The 18,599-nt window shown below is 34.6% G+C and overlaps 1 protein-coding gene across 5 annotated transcripts in view; it reads right to left on the reverse strand.

Annotated features, from left to right (window-relative positions):
- RAPGEF6 (Rap guanine nucleotide exchange factor 6) overlaps positions 1-18,599 on the reverse strand; it is a 198,932-nt gene that overhangs the window by 135,867 nt on the left and 44,466 nt on the right. For all 5 annotated transcript variants that reach the window (XM_044917076.1, XM_044917078.1, XM_044917077.1 and 2 more), the window contains exon 5: positions 6,875-6,944. In XM_044917076.1, the coding sequence (XP_044773011.1) occupies positions 6,875-6,944 (70 nt within the window). The remainder of the gene's footprint in view (positions 1-6,874; positions 6,945-18,599) is intronic.

The following is an 18,599-nucleotide window of genomic DNA, read 5'->3' on the forward strand; positions in this document are numbered from 1 at the left end:
ACCCCCCAGTGGATTTTTATATGTCTGAATCAGTGCAATTCGTTTGCCTTTGGAAGTTATGTCGTGTTTCTGCCTGTAGACATAAAGGATTTTTATCTTTGAAATCAAATAATTTTATTAGGAAATGTCTTAGAAATGATCATCCTGGGCTCATTTCCCCAGTACCCAGTAGACCCTTTAATAAGTGTGTGTAGATTTGAATCTTTTTTCAATTTCTAAACAATTTTCATTAAATATTGCTTTAAACATAGTTGCTTTACATGGATTTTCCTCTCCTGAGACTCTTAATTATGAATGTTATCCTTTCATTGCCTATCTTCAATTTCCACTATTTTTCTCTGCCATTTGTTTTATTCCAGCTTTGAGATAGAATTCACATATAAGATTGTGTAAATTCAAGGTATACAATGTGTTGTTTTGATACATTTATATATTGCAAAATGAGGATCACCACTGCCTTAGCTAACACCTCCATCACATCACATATTTACCATTTCATTTCTGTGGTAAGAAACTTGAAAATCTGCTCTCTTAGTAACTTTCAAGTACATAGTATCTCTGACACTTTCTACTTTATTCTTTTTGTCATTTTCATTTACTTGCTTTTCCCCTTTCTTCAATTCTTATTTCCTTTAATTAAAGTGTAGTTGACACACAAAGTTATATTAGTTTCAGGTATACAACATAGTCATTTGACAAGTTCACATATTATGCTATGCTCAAATGCAGCTACCATCTGTTAACATATATTATTACAGTATCACTGACTATATTTCTTATGCTGTACCTTTCATTCCTGTAATTTATTCATTCCATAACCAGAAGCCTTTATCTCCCACTCCCATTCACCCATTTTTGCCCAACCTCCACTCCCTTCCCCTCTGACCATCACTTTGTTCTATTTATAGGTCTGATTCTGCTTTTTGTTCATTCTTTTTTTCCAGATTCCACATGAGTGAAATCAATATGGTATTTGTCTTTTCCAGTCTTATTTCTTTAGCATAATACCCTCAAGATCTCATCCTTTTTTTATGGCTGATTAATATTCCACTGAATATATACTGTATCTTCCTTATCCATTTATCTATCGATGAACACTTAGGTTGCTTCCAAATCTTGGTTATTGTAAATAGTGCTGCAATAAACATAGGAGGACATGTATCTTTTCATATTAGTGTTTTTGTTTTCTTTGGGTAAATACCCAGTTGTGGAGTTACTGTATCATATGGTATTTCTTTTTTTAAATTTTTTGAGGAACCTCCATGCTGTTCTTCACAATGGTTGTAGCAATTTACATTCCCACCAACAGTGTATGAGGATTCCTTTTTCTCCACATCCTCACTAACCCTCCCTTATTTCTTGTCTTTTGATTTTAGCCATTTTGATAGGTGTTAAGGTGCTATCTCATTGTACTTTTGATTTGTTCAATGCACCTTATTAAACTTTCATTTGACTGTATTCTCCCTGGGACATCCTGTAATTTATTTATTTTATATATATCAGTATTTTTTTTTCCTATGCCTTCCATTTCTTTACTGAGTTTGTACTCTTTATTCCACTTTTCTTCCCGTTTTCATTTCTTGGTTTTTGAATTTCTGATTTTACATTTTTAAAAAATGTCCTCAGGCGCCTGGGTGGCTCAGTCGGTTAAGCGTCTGCCTTCGGCTCAGGTCATGATCCCAGGGTCCTGGGATCGAGTCCCACATCGGGCTCCCTGCTCTGCGGGGAGCCTGCTTCTCCCTCTCCCAGTCCCCCTGCTTGTGTTCCCTCTCTTGCTGTGTCTCTCTCTGTCAAATAAATAAAATCTTAAAAAAAAAAAAAATGTCCTCAAATGCTTGATTGAATATGTTTGTATCTAAGTATGGTCAGTTTTCATCTGAATTTTTTTTTTTTCCTGGGGTGGAGATGAATTTTTCTCAGTTGGTATACAACGAAGCTCTTCTTTTTTGGTAACAACTATATATACTTTTATTAATCCTCCCCTTTTATCTTTTTTGCGGTATTGGGATATTTTACAAGATTCCTAGTTTAAAAGGAAATTAACAAATACTCTGAGGGCCAGGTATTTAGGGTATTTTTTCTTTTTGTCTTGCTGGGGGTGGAGGGAGCATTATAAGACTGATTTTGTGTTCACCTTGTCTTGCAGGAACCTAAAACTTCCCAACGTGCTTTTCTTCAACACTTAAATACCAAAGGGAGTTTGTCTTCTTTTTACCTTTTGTCTTAACCCTGAAGATACACATTTATAAGATGACTTTTGTAAATCATTCCATTTTAAATGACTTCCCTATAGTTTGTGTTCTGCTCTATCATACATACACACCCACAATTTTGAAGTTAGTGTGGAGTGGCAGAGCAGGTTAACCCTAGGTCCACTTGGTAGCTTCCATCTTGTGTGTATTCTGCAAATCTGCTTGGTTGGATTTTGCTCACTACAAAGCCTTGCTGAGGGTTGGGAAAAGACAAGAGTGTGAGAGATAATATACTGAGAATTGGTGGGTTTTCTCCCCTTAGAATTATTTTCAAAATTTGGTTTTCTCTGACTTCAATTTATGCCATGAACATAGTTTATGTATAGATTTCTTTTACTCTTCTTGTAGCTCTGTACTGCTTTTGGAGGAAATGTTGGGAGACAGGTAGTTAAGTGGTTACCCCTGTCCTCAGCTACCCGGAGGAGTTGAGATCTGAAAGTTAAAGTAAGGAACTAACAAATTCTATAAGGCAGGGTTTGTTGGTGGCTCAGTCATTTAAGTGTCCGACTTGTGATTTCAGCTCAGGTAATGATCTCAGGGTCCTGAGACCGAGCCCTGTATCTGGCTCTGCGTTCAGTGGGGAGTCTGCTTGACATTCTCCCTCTCCCTCTATTCCTCCTCCCAGCAGTGCTTATTCGCAAGCACACTCTGTCTAAAACAAATAAATCTTTAAAAAAAAAAAATTCTATAAAGCAATAAAGGTTAAAAGTTCAGTAATATCATCATGGGGCAGGTCTTTCTAATAATAAGTATGAACACTAGCCAGAAACTTTTAAGAGGAAAACTCTATAGATAAAAAAAAAAAACAAATGCAAAATTTATTTTAGCTGAAGTGAAAAAATGATTTATTTACAGTCTCCTATAAGCAAAAGGGCTCATTTATTAACAAAAAGCTCTTAAGAAAAAAAAATAATCCACTGTACCTGGAGAGTCTGACTTTTGATTTGGCCTGTCATGATCTCAGGATACTGGGAGAGAGCCCTGCGTTGGGCTCAGCACTCAGCAGGTAGTCTGCTTAGGGTTCTCTCTCTCTCTCTTTCCCTTCCGTTCTGCCCCTCCCCCACTGTGCTAAAATAAATCGTTACAAAAAAAAAATCCAACTAGAAAAATGGACAAGACATATGAATATTTAGAAAAACAAATCCCCTATAAGGCATATGAAGATATGCACAAAACAAGGAAATTTCCTTTTAACATGTCAGATTAAGATGACTAACATATCAGGTGATCAGAAAGATGCTCAGTAACAGGCATTCCCTGTTCACTAGTGGCGTTATTAAAATTTGTACACATAAATACATAGTAAAACCATTTGAAAGAACTTCATGAACTCAGATTAAGTTCTTTCATGAATTCTAAATAATTTCAGCTAAAAAATACTGAGGTACCAAAGATTTATACAAAATATCAACACATTTTTATATGTCAAAAGATGTATCAGGGTGCTTGGCTGGCTCAGTCAGTACAGCATGCGACCACTGATCTCAAGGTTATGCGTTCAAGCCCCACGTTGGACATGGGGCCTATTAAAAAAAAAAAAAAAAAAAAAAAAAGATGTAATAATGTTGAAAAGCTAAAAAAAAGAAAAAAAATCACATGGCATTTTGACAATAAAATCCTTCAGAAATCTCAAAAATAAAAATCTTAAAGCTATTGCAAATAATTTTCTCCTATAACTTATAAAGCATTTTTTTTACTATGCTGCTCACCAAGGAAATGCGGTTTTGGAATTCAAAAATTACCAGCCAACAGTCAATCAATAAATACTTGATGTGCAACTCTTCATCTCAAAGTCATGAGTTCAAGCCCCACATTGGACACAGACCTCACTTAAGGAAAAAAAAAAAAAAAACCATAAACACTTGATGTGATTTTTTGGTGATTTTTAAAGCTTTTATATACACATAAGCAAATTTTTTCTGAAACATCGGAGCATAAATTGACCCTAAAATGTGTCAACATGTATTTCCTAATAACAAAGACTTTGTTTCATATAACCTCAGTAGAGTTCTTAAAACCAGGGAATTCAGTATTATCTAATCCACAAGTCCATATTCAAATTACATCAACTATGCCCAAAGCATCATTTATAGCCACAATGCCCTTCCAATTCCAGGATTTAATACAAGATCAAGTACTGTGTTTAGTTATGTCTCTCTTTTTGCCTTTAATCTAGAACAATTCTTGGTCTTTTTCTGTGTTTTTTGATACTGGAATATTTAGAGTACAGGCTAGTCAATTGGTAAAATGTTTTCAATTTGTTTTGTCTGGTATTTTCTAATGACTAGATTCAGGTATGCATTTCTCACAGGAAATTATCACAAAGGTGATATTTTGTCCTCATTCTATTAGAAGTAGTTTATCAGTTTGTGCCCATATTGATGGTGGTAGCAATGATTTTCATTATAGTGGTATACTCCATATTATCCCCAATAAAAATTTGTGAATTTTTCTCTTCATAAATGATTTGTGGGGAGATATGTTGAGATTATGTAAATACTGTTTTCTCAAACAGTGGCCCACAAGTTTTAGCCTTCATTAATGATTTTCTAAGATCATTTCTTCTGTATTTATTAGTTTGCATTCAATTATCCGGAAGAATTTTTCCTTCTTCCTCATTCATTCATTCATATGATTCATATTATAAATTCTTATATATAAGGGTACCATTAATTACTATGAATTTTTATGTGGATTCTCAAATTGTCCCAGATTTAGCCAACAAGAGTCCCTTTAATCTGGTTCTTCTGTCCTTTTGCCAGGTTCCTAATGTTTCTCTGAGTATTTCCTTACTTTTAGGGTGGGTGACTGAAACATTTTACACTTTGATATAGAGTTAAATTATAATGAATTATCATATACTTAACAAGTTATATATACTTAAAACGAGTTATATATACTTAAAATATGTGTATTTGTGCATGTTAATCCTCTAGCTAGCAGCACTTTCTGCAGTGTTACAGGCAAGGAATTCTTCAACTACTCTGGATAAGTAAATACACTGATGATAATGGAAATCACGTTTTCTGTTAGAGAAAGAAGCGAAGAAGAAAGGCCAGAATAAATTCTGGGTTTTAAACACAGAGACAGAAAAATAAATATAGACGTGTATATGTAAGTGTGTGAGTACACATACACTCACATATGTATTTTCTAGCTCTGTTCACTGAGAGGCCCTCTAAGCAAAAAGGCACCTAGAGCAATGAAAACAACGGGCAGCCTTATCTTGGCTTTAAATACTGTTCCCCACTAAAAGCAAGCAGGTCTCCTTAGAGACTGGTCTGGGCAGAAAAACAGCTTTCCCTTTAACTTAAGGGGAAAATTAATAATTTATGAGTGATTAATTTCTACTTAAATAATAACTTTACACTGAACACTTAAAAATGGTTAAGATAGTAAATTTTATGTCGTGTATTTTAGCACATAAAATTAAACAACAAAAAAACAATGTATATGAGAATACTGCAGTAAAAAGCACTCTTCTTTCCTGATAAAGTACAAAAAATACAAAATACATCAACTGACAAATAAATGAGAAAACTAGTACTGCCTGAGGCAGTTTTCTTGCAATGCCCCTCAATACATTTATTTAGAAGAGAGAGTTCTGAGGACTTATTTGGATATGCTATGTATAGCAACACTTAAAGAAAAAAAACATAATACACAGTCCAAGCCTTGAACAAACTTCAATTTAATTAACATTCACTAAATACTTACTATGCAGGCAGCACTCTGCAATACAATGGAAGACACAAAGTGAGTAAGACATAATTTTTGCCTTTTAGGAGCAAAAAATTCTTCTGTTTACATGAAATTTAGGACACTGAGTGCATGATAATGTAGATGATCCAGTTTGGAGAAGAGAAAACAAACTATGTGAAGATGTGAAGCTTTGGGCCCTGACATTAAAATGCATAATTAAGAATGTAACCTCACTTCTTAGTAATTTAAAATCAAATCAGATGACATGATCATCTACATGAGACGCTAGCAGGACAATGAGTCCATTCAATATAAGCAATTTTTCTAGTAAGGTCATCTCAGAACAAGGTAAAACAAAGTTGTGTTCTTGGTTCTTTTAATGCTAAAAAAAAAAAACAGAATAAAGTGAGGTTTTCTAATGTTACATCAACTACCTAGATTTCTTAGTAACAAGAATTATTCCTTAATTACACTCTTAAAGTAAAAATATTAAGATCTAAACCATTTTGTACTTGGATATAACTATGTGTCTCTTTTTCTCTCTTTCTCTCAAGTTCAGCACACAGAATATGGATGTTCAAAGATTATTAACTAAATTGAATAGGAAAAGAGAAAACACTTGAAAAGTCAGGGTGCCTCTAATAAGGCCTTCATTAAAAATTTCTGGTATAAGTAGTAAAAGAAATCACCAAATTTGGAACATGATATACAGAATTGTATCACTCTTTAAATCCTCTCAAGGATAAGAAAAAATTTAAAGTAGATAAAAACTTATCAAATTTGGTGTATAGGTCTGATGTTACTCAATATTTTAAAAGTCACAGTAATGGAACCTCCTTGAGTGTTTAAAATCCTACTACATTTCAAGTTGAAACTGAAGCATATCAAAAAAACAATTCAGCATTCTTTAAAGTTCTTACCACAATCATTTCCGAAGGCTCTAATACAAGACAATCACATCCTCTTTTTCCTCCAAACTGCTTACCAAAACTATAAAAACAAAAGAACAATTTCTTTAGCAAAAATTATAGATAAAATATATCAATATAGGAAAAAATAACCCCCCCCCAAAACCCTAAATGTTAACCAAGAAATTACAATCCTATCACTTATACAAGATTTTCTTAAAAACAAACCAAAGTATCTTTCTTCATATTTACCCTGATATAACTGATCTCAACACATTTTGTGTGAAAAATCTTTTAAAATATCTGCCTTTAACTCTTCTCTAAAACTTTTATAGTTTAGGATACTTGCCTAGTCTCAAATCTTGAATTTGGTATAATGTTGAATTAACATAAAAACACCTAAGAAAGAATGAAGCCCTAACTATGGAATATTTTCTGAAAATAAATTATAATAATATTTTGGGAGCAGTAATCAACAAAAGATAAAAAGAACTTTAAAAATATATCCACATTTAAATATATAAATAAATATACTAAGATACACATGTGATTTATTTTTCAGAAATACTGCTGGGGAATCCCTGGCTACCTCTTTCAAAAAACTGTAACTGGGTTAGTTCTAAAAGAAAATATATTTCTGTATTCTTCACCTGGGAGAAAGACTTCTCAGCAATCAAAAAAGGAAGCATTCATATAGGAAAAACATAACATTTTCATTTTAAAAGAGAAACTGAATGTTTTAAAAGGATGGAGGGATAGGATAAAATACTTGCTAATAAAATACTTGCTAATTATTTAAGACACAAAATGTTAACCTATCTAATATGGAGACCACACTTAAATTGTAAAAAGCAATCTAAAATATTACATCAATGAAAATTAAGTACCATGGCCAATTATAAAATATCTAAAATATAACTACAAACTAACCAAGTTAAAAAGAAACTCCACTAATCAAGCAAAATATAAACTACTAAAAAGTAAACATAATGAGGAAATATAGGTCATTTATAAAACACTATATAATTTTATAGACTAGAAAGAGTGACTGAAGAGACCTATCATGTACTTTTATGAAAAGGTTCAATTTTCTAAAAACGTCAATTATTCACAAAGTATAATGTTATACACAAATATTAGTTCATAACAAAATCCTAAGGTGCCTCCTTAGTGCAGTAGACAGCATCTCAGTCTGGTAACGAAATCTTAATGTCTAAATGTAATAAATCACTCCTGAACATAAAAAAAATCACTTTTGTTTTTTCTTAAGCACTGTAACTATTTTTTCCCCCAAACTCTAATAGCATCTAATGCATAAAAAATTAGAAGTAAATTTGTGGAAGTTTCTTTCATTGAAGATAGAGTAACAGGGACCAGATTTATTCTCCTACCTAAAAAAATGAGAAAAAATCATACAAAATATATAAAACAACACAGTTTCAACACGTTGGAAAACAGGAAGGACAGGGCTATGATTCCTGAGACAGAAAATAAAGAACTTAAGATGACGCCTATAGTATCCCCTTTTACCACCAACAGGAAATCTCTAGGCCATTCATGCCCTAGATCAGAATTAGCAAATTGCCTTCTCTATGTCTAGTATGTTCAAAAGCTTTATCATGAACGGGTTTTAGATTTTTTCAATTTTTTTTCTTTTTTTACTGAAAGAATATGGTTTTTGTCCATTATTTTACTAATACAGCACACTGTATTAGTTGATTTATGAATGCTAAGCCTTCTTGCATTCTCAAGATAACCCCAACTGACTCAGTTTCTAATACTTTATTAATATATACCTGGATTTGGTTTGCTGTTATTTTGTTAATGACTGCTGCACGTATGCTCATGAAAGATAACAATGTGTAGTTTGCTTTTCTTGTGTTGTTTTTGTCTGTGTTAGTGTTAGATTAATACTGGACTCATAAAATAGGTTTTAAGTGCTCCTTCTTTCCCCATTTCCAGAAGAGTTTGTACAGGATAAATAACAATACTTCCCTAAATACCTGAAAACACTTGGCAGGAAAGTCATTTGGGCCTAGCCTTTTCTTTGTGGGAATAAATGTGATTATCAATTTAATTTCTTTACTTTTTCATAAATATATTCCAAGTTTCTTTTTCAGCCTATTTATGGTAATGTATGTCTTTGTAAGATTTGCCCTGTTATAAAGTAGCTTATAAAATTTTTAAATACTTTTAACTTCTGTAGGATATTAATATCTCTTCTTTCATACCTGATTTTGGTAATATGTGCTTTCTCTTTTTTAAATGATCAGTCTATCCCAAAATTTATCAGTTTTATTGACCTTTTCAAAGAACCAACTTTTCCTTTCATTGATTATTTTCTATTGTTTTTCTGGTTTTTATTTCACTGATTTCCACTCAAACTTTATGTCTGTTTCAAATTTACTTTGCTATTCTTATTAAGATGAAAACTTAAGGTGACTGAATTGAGACCATTCTTCTTTTCTCATTAAGTTACTATAAATTTAGTGTTGTAAATTTCCCTCTAAATTCCCCCTTTAGGGGAATCTCCGTATTTGTTATGTGTTCATTTTCATTCATTTCAAAACATTTTCTAATTTCTGCTGTCAACTTTTCCCTGACGTATGGGTCATTTACAAATGTTTTGTTTAAATTCTCATATTTCTTCCTGGAATTCATTTATAATTTAATTCCAATATACTCAGAGAATAAACCCTGAGTAATTTCAACCTTTTTAAATTTACTAAGATGTTTATAGTCTAGAATATGCTGTATCCTGGAAAATGATCTATAAATCTGAAAAAAAAAAAAAGTATCAAAGTGGTAATAGTACTTCTCAAACTGTCTGTCTTTACTAATTTTTCAATCCAGTGGTTCTACTGATGATAGAGTTTTGAAATCTCCAGCTACAAGAGTTCAATTTCTACTGATCTTTTCAACTGTCAGTTTTTTTTTTTTTAAAGATTTTATTTATTTATTTGAGAGAGAGAATGAGATAGAGAGAGAGCATGAGAGGGGGGAGGGTCAGAAGGAGAAGCAAACTCCCCACTGAGCAGGGAGCCCGATGCGGGACTCGATCCCGGGACTCCAGGATCATGACCTGAGCCGAAGGCAGTCGCTTAACCAACTGAGCCACCCAGGCGCCCCCAACTGTCAGTTTTTACTTCTAGTATTTTAGGGCTCTATCAGTACAAACTGTTTTATGTTCCTAATACATTCATCCTTTTACAACTATGAGAATTTGCTCTTAGTCTCCAGTCACATATTGGGTTTTATAGTTGATTTTGATTGATGCTGATATGACCACTCCAGTTCTCTTCTGAATACAACTTGCCTACTATATCTATTTCTATCCTTTTACTTTAAATGTATTTGTGCTTTGAACCTTAAGTACTGCCTAAAGACAACATACAATTGGATCTTGGATTGTCACACAATCTGATAAAGCGTCTTTTGACTAGAGTGCCTAGACCATAATATGTAATGAAATTACTGACACGGTTTGATTTTCCTACTTACTTTGTAAATGCCCCATCCTTTTTGTCCCTCTGCTCCTACACTACTGCCATCATCTCTGATGAGCAGTTTTAGTCTACTGTTTTAATTTCTGTGATGATTTTTAAATGTTCTTTAAATGTTATTAAATTCTTAATAGTTCACCTAAGGATTACAACATGCACACAATACGCAACAATACAAGGCAAGGCTGTCCACTCTCACCACTTCGAACCAACGATGTACTAGAGATTATAGCAGTATAATAACACAAGAAAAAGAAAATTAAAGGCACAGAGAATGGGTACGAAGAAGTAAAATGTCTTTACCAGAGATGACCCATCCTATATGTGGCAAACTCTAAGGACCCATAAACTTTCCTAGAAAACTTAGAGTGTACCACAGTCAAGGGACATAACATCAATATGTAAAATCAACTGTGTTTCTATACACTAGCAATGAAAAAAATAAACATGAAATTAAGCATGCAATGCTATCCAGAGTAGGATCAAAAAGAAAAATATTTGGGAATAGTTGGACTAATGGACTAACACACTAAAAAAATGCAGAATTACAACACAGCATAGCATCCAACACAGCATCATCCAATCTACGAATATGGACTGTTTTTACATATATTTACATCTTTGATGATGCTATAATGTTAAGACTTCAAGTCTCCCTCAAATAATCTACAGATTCAAAGTATTTCCAGACTTCCAGTTTCTGTTCTGGCATGTAAGCATCTTGGAAAACGCCATCTGTCTTAGTAACAAGTAAAAAAGTGAACAAACCAATACATCACCAACCTTTCTCGATATGTAAGAGAAGGAAGGTAACAAGAACCAACTGCTGCCCCCAAATTGAATGTAATGACAGACAAGTCCAGAAAAACAGAACTTTGAGTAGCAATCACTGCAGGATCTAGTGCCATGGTAAGGAAAATTGAGCTGTAATTGAGGAACTGCTGGAAGCTCAGTGTGGACAACTCTGAGAGTTAAAAACTTCAGAGAGACACAATCCATGAAAGGGTCCCCATACTTTTTTGAGTTTTACTTCATTGATCTCTACCAGGTTCTCACAGAGAATTAAAAAAGCCCCTTGTACTTCTGGCAGGGGAAGGGAGAAAAGGAACCATTTTGAAACATCCCACAGCATTCTGTTCTTCTTCACAAGGTCTGCCCATGAGAGTCTAAGAGACTCAAGTTGGCTCTAGCCTTCCATAAGAAGAAAGGGAAATATCCCACTCCCACCCACTCTAGCAATCCTGTCCCACCTAAAAGGTGGGGGAATGGGGGAGAAACTGAGGAATACATATAAAGTTCACACTTCAGAAGTAACGGCTCACCAAAAAAATAAGATCTAATCACAGGACTACAAAATGCTTTCCCTCCTCCCATACTTTATCAGAATATTACTAAAGGACTATTTACAGCAGTTTCTTTTACCACAGTACATCATGTCTGGCTATCAAGTAAAAATGACAAGGCATACTAAAAGACAAAAGACACAGATGGAAGAGATAGACCAAGTATCAGAACCAGACTCTGATAGGGCTGGGATGTATAAGAATTATACACCATGACCAAGTAGGATTTAACTCAGGTATACAAGGACAGTTCAACATTCAAAAAAAAATCAATTAATGTAATCAATCATACCAAGAGGTTAAAAAAAAAATAACACAATCATACCAAAATGCAGAAAAAGCATTTGACAAAAACCAAAACCCATTCATGATAAAAACTCAGTACACTAGGAGTACAGGGTAACCTCCTCAACTTGATTATGACTATTTACAAAAACGAATAGCTAATATCTACTAAGATGAGAACCTAAGCAAGGATGTCCCCTTCTCAACCACTGCTTTTCAACATTATACTGGAGGACCTAACTAATACAGTCAGAAAAGGAAACAAAAAGTCTAAGGCTGGTAAGGCAAAGATAAAATTATCCTGTTCACGAATGACATGTTTATCTAAGTACAAAATCTGGGGGGGGAGGGAACCCAAAAATACTTCTGGTATAAGCTATTATAGCAAGGTTGCAGTATACAAGTTTAATATACAAATATCAATTACTTTCCTATATACTATAAATGAACAAACGGAATTTGAAATTAAAAAAAAAACACAACACAATGCCACTTCCATTGGCATCCAAATAAATAGAAAATTCTATGGTAAAAATCTACCAGAATAATGTACAAGGTCAGTATGATGAAAATTATTAAACTCTGATCAAAGATATTGAAGAGCTAGACAAATGAAGAGAGATTCCAAGTTCATGGATAGAAAAACTCATTGTTGTCAAGATGTCATTTCTCCCCAACTTGAATTATAGATTCAATGCAATTCCAATCAAAATCTCTGGAAGTTATATGCAGATACTGAAAAACCAATTCTAAAGTTCACATGGACAGGCAAAAGACTTAGAATAGCTAACACAACATTGAAGGAGAAGAACTAAGTCAGAAGACTGACACTAGGGACACCTGGGTGGTTCAGTTAATAAATGTCTGCCCTTGGCTCAGGTCATGATCTCAGGGTCCTGGGATGGAGCTCCACATCCGGCTCCCTACTCAACGGGGAGTCTGCTTCTCCCTCTATCTCTGCCCCTCCCCCCACTTGTGCTCTTTCTCCCCCTCCTGCTCATTTCCAAATAAATAAATCTTAAAAAAATAAAAAAGAAGAATGACACTAGATTACTTTAAAACGTACCATACAGGTTCAGGGAACAGGACACTGCGGTATTGGTTAAAGAATAAACAAAGGTATCAATAAAATAGAACAGAGCCCAGAATCAGATCCCATGAATATGCTCAACTGATTTTGACAAAAGAGCAAAAGCAACATAGTGGAGCAAAGACAGTCTCTTCAACAAATGGTGCTGCAATAATGGACATCTACGTGTCAAAAAATGAATCTAGACACAGATCTTACACCACCTCATCAAGAAAATTAACTCAAAATGGATCACTGATCTAAATGTAAAACATAAAACCATACAACTCCTAGAAAACACAGGAAAAATCTAAATGATTCTAGGAATGTCAGTGACCTTTTAGCTCCAAAATCAAAGGCATGATACATGAAAGAAACAAGCTGAACTTCATTACCAATGAAAACTGTTAAACAAAAGACAAAGTCAAGAGAATAAGAAGACAAGCTACAGATAAAGATATTTCCAAAAGGTCCATCTGAAAAGGCTTGTTACCCAAAATACAAAGAACTCTTAAAACTCAACAACAAGAAAACTTAAAAATGGGTCAAAGACCTTAACAGCCCACCAAAGAAGATATACAGATGGCAAGCAAGCTCATGAAAAGCTCCACATCAGAAGTCATCAGGGAAATGCAAATTAAAATAACAATGAGCTACCACTACACCCTATAGCAATGGCTAACACCAGTACACAGACAACACCAAATGCTTGATATGGTTGTGGAGCAATGGGAACTCTCATTCATTGGTCTAGGAACATGAAATGACACAGACGCTTTGGGAGAGTTTGGCAATTTCTTACAAAACTAAAAATACTCTTATCATATGACCTAGTAATCAGATTCCTCCTTCCAAAGGAGCTTAAAACTTACGTCCACACTACAACATGCACACGGATGTTTCAATCAGCTGTTCAAGAGTCAACTGCAAATTCTTAACAACTTGAGAGTATGACAAACAATACAAATGAAAAGAGAAAAGCACTAACAGACAGTTCAACAGAGAAGGTATAGCAATGCCTAACAAGCACATGTAAAGATCTGCAAAGGCACCATTGACTACTGAAATTAAAATAACACTGAGATGCTGTTAAATACACATTGAAACAGTAACAATCAAAGACTGTCAACAGCAAGTGATAGAGAAGATACAGAGAAACTCGATCCATTAAATGTTGCTGGTCAGAATGTAAAACAGTACAGTCACCTTTTAAACAATTTCGTCCTTTTCAAAAGTTAAATATATGCTTTTCATACAACAGAACAATCCCACTATATTTTTGGATATCTAAAAACAAATGTAAACACACGGCCCATATAAAGACTTGCAAGCGAATCTTGGTAACACCATTATTTGTAAAAACTCCCAAACTAGAATAAAAAAATCTCTTATTTTTCAAAATTTTCATCTTCTGATAAATGGCTAGACAAAATGTGGTATCTTTCTAAAATGGAGTACAATTTAATAATTTTTTAAAAATGGGTGTGCTACAACTGGTATATGCTCAAACATGGATGAATCTCAAAAACATTATTCTGACAGAGGCCAAAACCCCAAAGACTACTTTTAAATAACTGCAAAAAGTAGACAGTGACAGAAAGCAGACCACGTTAACTGCAAAAGAGCATGAGGCAACTTTTTCAGGCAATGGAAGTCATCTGTAACTGTGATGCACCAATGTATACATTTACTATAAATTATTCAACTGTGAACTTAAGATGGATGAATTTTATGGTATGCAAATTATACTTCAATAAAGCCATTTTAAGAAAACTAAGAAACAGAAGAAAATCTTTACAAACTTGGAATAGAAGATTTGTTGGCACACATGAGAACTACAAATAAAAGGGGAAAAAAAGTCATCCTTGGGACTTTGTAACAATTAAAGAAGTCACCACTGAAAAATGAAAAGGTAAGAATCAGTCCAGGAAAAGTATTTGCAACAGATCTTATAATGAATTTTTATGCATGATATATAAATAACTGATATAACTCAAAAAAGAGACAACCTCTTAAGAACTGAAACAACTTTTCACAAGAGAAGATCTGTGAATGGTTAATAACTACAGGCAAAAAGGCTGATAGTATTAGTTATCACAGAATTGCAAATTATACCACAATTAGATCCATTTCATACACACCAGAGTAACTAAAATTAAAGACTAACCATCTCAAGCACTGAAGAGGATAATGAACAATGTGAATTCTATATACTGGTCGTAGCAATATAAACGAAAACTCGACATAACATCTGGCAGTTCTTTTGAGAAGTTAAACACGACTACCATAGAGCTCAGCCACTAAACTCAAGGTATTTACTGAAGAAAAACACAAGTCCATACAGAGACTTGTACAGAAATGATCACAGGTGCTTTATTTGTTACCACAAAAAACTGGAAACAACCTTAATTTCTTTCAACAGTAAAATGTATAAACACACTGTGATATATGCATACAATGGGATACTAATGACCAATTTTACAAAATGAATTACTGATATACATGGCAACATGAAGGCATCTCCAAAACATTATGCTAAATGAGTTTTTTTTTTTTTTAGAACAAAGCCGTTTATTTTCTTTTATTTATTTATTTATTTTAAAGATTTTATTTATCTATTCAACAGAGAGAGACACAGCGAGAGAGGGAACACAAGCAGGGGGAGTGGGAGAGGGAGAAGCAGGCTCCCCGCCGAGCAGGGAGCCCGATGCGGGGCTCGATCCCAGGACCCTGGGATCATGACCTGAGCCGAAGGCAGACACTTAACGACTGAGCCACCCAGGCACCCCGCTAAGTGAGATATTTTAAATACCAAGAACTATACAACATATTGTGGTATATGGTATAGTGGTAAATGTTATCTATATACCAGAAAGCAGAACAGTGGTTGCCTGATGATGAGGGTGCAATAAAGTATAGATTACAAACTGACAACTAGATAAACAGCATCTGCAAAAAATTTTCACCTATGAATATATTTGGTTAAAAAGTGAATGCTTCGGTGGCGCCTGGGTGGTTCAGTCGTTAAGCGTCTGCCTTCGGCTCAGGTCATGATCCCGGAGTCCTGGGATCGAGCCCCGCATCGGGGTCCCTGCTCTGCGGGAAACCTGCTTCTCCCTCTCCCACTCCCCCTGCTTGTGTTCCCTCTCTCACTGTGTATCTCTGTCAAATAAATAAAATCTTAAAAAAAAAAAAAAAAGTGAATGCTTCTACCTTCCCATCCCCAATTCCCCTTCTAGACAGAACAATAAAGCTCGTCTGCTCTCTGTACATCTCAACATTGTACTGTAGTTTCTTCCCAGGGTAGTAAGGCAGGAAATGCTTGGGGGGGGGGGGGACACGTTTAAATTAGGGGAAAAAAAAAACAATAGTCAACTCACAGATCAGCAGACAACAGACAGAAAATCCTACAGATTCTCTAAGCCAGCTATTACAACGAACATTTGAATTTAGTATGGTTACAAGATATAAAATCAACACATGCAACACCTCAACACTGAAGACTATGGAAGACCACTGAGAGAAAACTACACAACATTGTTGACCTAAACAAATAGAGTGATGCACTTGTTCAGGGTCTAAAAGACTCAACTGTTAAGATGTCACTACTACCCAAAATGGTCTACAGATTCAGTGCCTTTCCAATCAAAATCCCAGGCTTTGCTTTTTTAAATTAAAATTCATCTGAAACTACATGTAAAGAACCTATAATAACCCAAACAATTTGACAAAGCTGGGAGGACTCAGACATTCTGTAACATATTATAAAGCTAGAGTCATCAGGATAATGTGGCAATGGTACAACATAGAAAAATAAACCAATGAAAAAAAATAAATCAATGGAACAAATTAAACAGTTGGGAAACAGACCCACATAGTCAATAAAATTTCAACAAAGATACAAAGGTAATTCAGAGAAAGGATAGTTTTATCAAGAAATGGTGCTAGAACAATTGAATATGCACAGGTAAAATATGCACTGACTCTTGATTTTGGCTTAGATCATGATCTCACAGTCAGGCGATGGAACCCTGGAGACCAGCTCCTCACTCAGCAGGGTGTCTGCCTGAGATTCTCTCTCTCTCCCTCTGCCTCTGCCCCTCCCCATCCCCATCTCACGCTTGTGTGCGCTCTCTTTCTCTCTCTCTCTCTCTAAAAAAAAGACTGACCTTACCAAGTGTTTGTGAGGAGGTGTTGTGGAACAACTAGCATTCTCATATACTGCTGGTGGGAATGTAAAATGACAACTGTGGAAAAGAGTATGGCACTTTCTTAAAAGGTTAAATATCCCTCTACCACACAACCTAGCTTTTCCAAAATAAATATACATATATACTTATATATGTATATAAATGAAAGTATGTGTCCACATGAAGACTTATAATCCATTCTCTTCCATTCTCTTCCCATGTACTCAAAAGATAAGAAAACATGTCCATATAAAGACTGGTATACAAATGTCGATAGCATCACAAGTCAAAATAATCAAAAACAGGAAATTACCCAAATGTCTATGAATAGTTGAACTGCAAACAAAGAGTGGTATACCCATACAAAAGAATAGTGCAATAAAAAGCAATGAAATATATGAAAGATGAATGGATCAAGAAAATGTGGTACAGAAAGAAATCCTCTCATTTCATGGATGAACATGGATGAACAGTGAGGCCATTATGTCAAATGAAGTAAACTATAAACAGAAAGAGAAATACTATACAGTATCACATGTAGAGTCCCCCAATTTTTTTTTTAAAACTCGATTTCATAGAAACTGACTAAAATGGTGGTTGCCAGGTACTCAGGGGAGAGGGAATTACAGCAATGAAAATCAAAGGGAACCAATTTTCAGATGCAACAAGAGTAAGTTCTGGTGATCTAAAGTACAGCATGGTGATTTAAAAAAGAAAAAAGGAAAGAAATATAGATACATATTACAACATGGATAAGCCCCAAAGTAATTTTAATGAGCATGAGAAGCCAGCCAAGAAAAGAATATATATTTTATGTTTCGCCTTATATAAAATTCTAGAAAATGTAATCTATAGTGACAAAAAAAAAAATCCCTCGGGACCATGGGAGGGAATAGGAAGGATGAAATACTAAGTTTACAAAGGGGCATGAGTAATTTTTGGGGGATGATGGATATGCTCATTACCTATACTAGAGTGGTGGTTTTACATGTGTATACATACACCAAAGTTTATCAAACTGTGTATTTTAAATAAGTGCAATCTAGTCTACATCAATTACACCTTAATAAAGCTGTTTAAACAACAATTAGGGTGACCAGTTAGCCCGGTTGGTTAGAGCGTGGTGCTAATAAAAAACAATTAAGGGGGCGCCTGGGTGGCTCAGTCGTTAAGCGTCTGCCTTCGGCTCAGGTCATGATCCCAGGATCCTGGGATCGAGCCCCGCATCGGGCTCCCTGCTCAGCGGGAAGCCTGCTTCTCCCTCTCCCACTCCCCCTGCTTGTGTTCCCTCTCTTGCTGTGTCTCTCTCTGTCAAATAAATAAAATCTTTAAAAAAAAAAAAAATTA

The sequence above is a fragment of the Neomonachus schauinslandi genome, chromosome 7 (genome assembly GCF_002201575.2).
Source record: "Neomonachus schauinslandi chromosome 7, ASM220157v2, whole genome shotgun sequence".
Classification (NCBI taxonomy): domain Eukaryota; kingdom Metazoa; phylum Chordata; class Mammalia; order Carnivora; family Phocidae; genus Neomonachus; species Neomonachus schauinslandi.